The 3321-nt window shown below is 49.6% G+C and overlaps 1 protein-coding gene across 1 annotated transcript in view; it reads right to left on the bottom strand.

Annotated features, from left to right (window-relative positions):
• JAG1 (jagged canonical Notch ligand 1) overlaps positions 1-3276 on the bottom strand; it is a 35530-nt gene extending 32254 nt beyond the window's left edge. The window contains exons 1-3 of the mRNA XM_005422616.2: positions 3192-3276; positions 2677-2777; positions 2171-2476 (exon numbers count right to left, since the gene is read on the bottom strand). Coding sequence (XP_005422673.1) covers positions 2171-2476; positions 2677-2777; positions 3192-3276 — 492 coding nt within the window. The remainder of the gene's footprint in view (positions 1-2170; positions 2477-2676; positions 2778-3191) is intronic.
• Between the last annotated feature and the right edge of the window lie 45 nt (positions 3277-3321).

The following is a 3321-nucleotide window of genomic DNA, read 5'->3' as shown; positions in this document are numbered from 1 at the left end:
AAGATGCAGGCAAGCTTAAGAGACTTCTCCCAGGGTCCCCACCCCCCAAACCCACCCTCTACACACAGATTTCCCTTCCCGACCCTATGAAGAGAGAGGCTGCTAGAAGGCACATGTTTAGTTTTCACATCATTTTTATATGCATACCTATAGATTCCAGACAGTCAGATGACTGGGAGCTAGTTTAAAAAAAATCCTTGATGTACCTGACTTCTCTGACAAAAGTCAAAATCTGCAACACAAGCACTACAGCCATTGGCAGAGCTTCAAATACCTCAGATTTTTACAAAGCCCTTTATTCCTTTGATGGCATATTTGATAACAGTTTTATCTCATTTCATGTTCGGCAGAAAAAAAAGAGAAAGAAAAGGGAAAGAAATAAAGGACAGACTTGTACTTCCAACAGAGAATACTTTTGTTAACTCTGCTATTGTACTCTGTAATACTATCTCCTTAAAAACGGAGACTTAATTTCTGCCCTGTGCCTCTTGAGCCCTCGCTATTCCCCAAGTCCCGGCTGAGAGCAGAGGCAGGTAGGAGGCAGCACAGGACACTTGAAGAACGCACGGCTGCCTGCAGCACTTGGCGGCAGGACCACAGAGTGGGTGTCTACACCACAGCTGCAGAAGGAATGCTTTTGGGGCGGGCTTCCCTCCCCCCAGAAAAAGTCCAGGCCCTCCCAGCAACCAGTCCTTATCTGACCATGAAGGGCCAAGCTCTGGAGGGTCCAGGCATGCTTCCACCTCGCCAGCAGCGATAGTGGCAGAGGATAGGAAATGAGATTCGCCCCTCCCCTGCATGCACATCCAGCGCCCTCCTCCCCTCCCAAGAATGACCTTAGGCATCCAGGTTAGGATGACTGGATTTACAAAACTGCTGAGCATCAACATACCCCAAGGCAGTTGGTAGGAAACTGTCTGCTCAGCGCCTTTGGAGAAGGGGTGTGTGTGGCAGGGGGAAACAGTTTTGTTTCCTAGGTGATCTCAAAATACAAGTTTTAGGAGCAGAAATCTGGGAGCGCTCAAGAGCCAGACAGGAGCCCCCCAGTGCACGCAGCACTGCCAGGCACAAAAACCATGCACGTCCTGCCACCCGAGGCCACGGCACTTGTCCATGTCCACACATCCTGGGGCCCTGAGCCCGCCTCTCTGGGGCTGGCCTGCACGATGGTCCGTTTGGAAAGATGCTCCTCACTTTCTCTGCAGGGAGCTGAGGGCTCCTCTGCACAGCTGGCCATCAAAGCCTCAACCCTCCTGAGCACCCCAGAAGAAACAAGCAGCAGCGATGTCTGAGTGTTTTTTCCAGCCAACAACAAAGCAGGATCACCGACGAAGGAAGGGGTCCCTCATCCTCCATCTCTCTGCTCTAAGGGGCTGACCAGTATTTACTAGAGTGGACAAGGCTGGAAAAGTGCCTGGCAAAGAGCTCCACCTCCTTGAGCCACCGAGTTTTGCACACAACTAGAGAGAAGCCAGAATCTCTGGACCACAAGGGGCAGGTAGCCAGGAAAAGGTGCGCTGTGGGGAGGAGTGGGTGAAGTGCACCAAAAGCTAAAGCCAGGCTTTTCTCAGTCTTCAGCTTCTAGAGTCCACGAGCACCTCAAACACAGCCAGCTTCCCAGGGAAGCTGGCAACTACTTCACCCAGAACAGCAACAGCAGCTCCCATCCACAGCGAGCAGTGCAGTGAGATTTCCCCTTGGGAGAAGCAGGAAGCCTTCCCAAACACGCTCCGGGGAAGGAGGCCAGCTATGACACACACTTTTCACACGGGATCCCTCTACAGCCCCTAACCCACCGCTCCTCTGGCTTAAGCCCAAGACTTCACTGGTTAAGACAAAAAAAAAGGAAAAAAAAATGAACTTCTGACCTTCTAAGTCTCAAGAGACTTATTCATGCTGTAAAGTGCAGAGATACTGGGTTTGCTTCCCTGACCCATTTAGATCCCCCTCACTGCACATCTGACTTTCAAATTTAACAGGCTGTGCATTGTGAGCCCCAGGGAACAAAAACAAAAACACCACTACATTTTACTCATTTCTGACGCTCTTGCCAAGATGCCTGCTCCCTCCCAAATCCTGATCCCTCTTCCCTTGGCACAAGAAGTTAGAGCTCAGCTCACTAAGGACATCTCAAGCACGATCCAACAGAGCCAGAGCTCAAGCAACTCACCGGCCAGGCAAAGCTGAAGGGGATAACGATCCGGTTCTTTTCATTATTCCGGTTGTACTTTAAATTGAAGGTATTTCCTCCGATGACAGGAGTGGATTTGGATCCGAAGCTGCAAGGACCGCCAGCAGTGACCCGCGACTGATACTCCTTCAGGCAAACTTTAAAATAGGTGTCACACTCGTCTCTGGTGCATTTTTTATCTCCTGGGTTTCGGGTGCCATCGCAGCAATTTCCATTTTGCAGTTCACCATTCACATTTTGCATGGATAAGATCTCCAACTCGAACTGTCCCGACGCTAAAGTCACCTGTTAATCCCAAGAAAGAACCGAAGGAAAAAAACCAAAACAAACGAACAAAAAAACCCAAAACAAAACCGAAAAAAAAACAAAAAAACAAAAACAAAAACAAAAAAACAAGAAACAAGAGACAGACAGTTACCTAACTTTTTTCCCCAAACACAATGTACAACAACTCTGAAGACAGGATAAAGTAATTTTAAGTGTGCTTTCAAGAAGCACATGCATAATGTTAAAAATAAAACAAAGCTAACCACTCCAAGCTTTCCCCTATCAGACATCCATGAGAAGGGCTCATAAATCAGCCCAACTAAATAATGCCGTTAATGCCAAAAAACAACCTTAAGTGCCAGCTCCGAAAAAAACAGCGCGAGGAAGGCTTCCAAACGGTTAGGAAATAAAACTAAACTAAACCAAGAGTGCAATACGCGAGGAGCAAACCCAGCAAAACGATGTAGCTCATAATGCACTGCCTGGAAAGGCACCCAACCACCCCTGAGCCTCCTCCGGGGTGCAGCTGAGCCGGGCACGGCTGGAGCTGCCCAGCTGAGACTCAGACCCCGCTCATTAATCACCCCAGCAGCGCTGCTATTAGGCTGATTAAAAAAAAAAAGTATTTGAAAAAAGAAAGAGGGGAAAAAAGTGATTTTTGGGGGAAAATAAAAGCGGTTTGCAGTAATCGCGTTTCTCGTTCCCAGGAATTAAGCCTCGCTGCAAGGCGCACTCCCGCGTTTGCCATCTCCAGAGAGAAGCGAGGGCAGCAGCTCCGCTCCGGCCGGAGGAGCCGCGCAGAAGCGCCCGTGCGGCATCTCCCGGACCCACGTCCCCAAGGCCCGCGGAGGAGCGCGGAAGCC

Source organism: Geospiza fortis, unplaced genomic scaffold, assembly GCF_000277835.1.
Source record: "Geospiza fortis unplaced genomic scaffold, GeoFor_1.0 scaffold275, whole genome shotgun sequence".
Classification (NCBI taxonomy): domain Eukaryota; kingdom Metazoa; phylum Chordata; class Aves; order Passeriformes; family Thraupidae; genus Geospiza; species Geospiza fortis.
The sequence above is the reverse complement of the archived record's forward strand: the minus strand, read 5'-3'. Positions and strand labels throughout refer to the sequence as shown.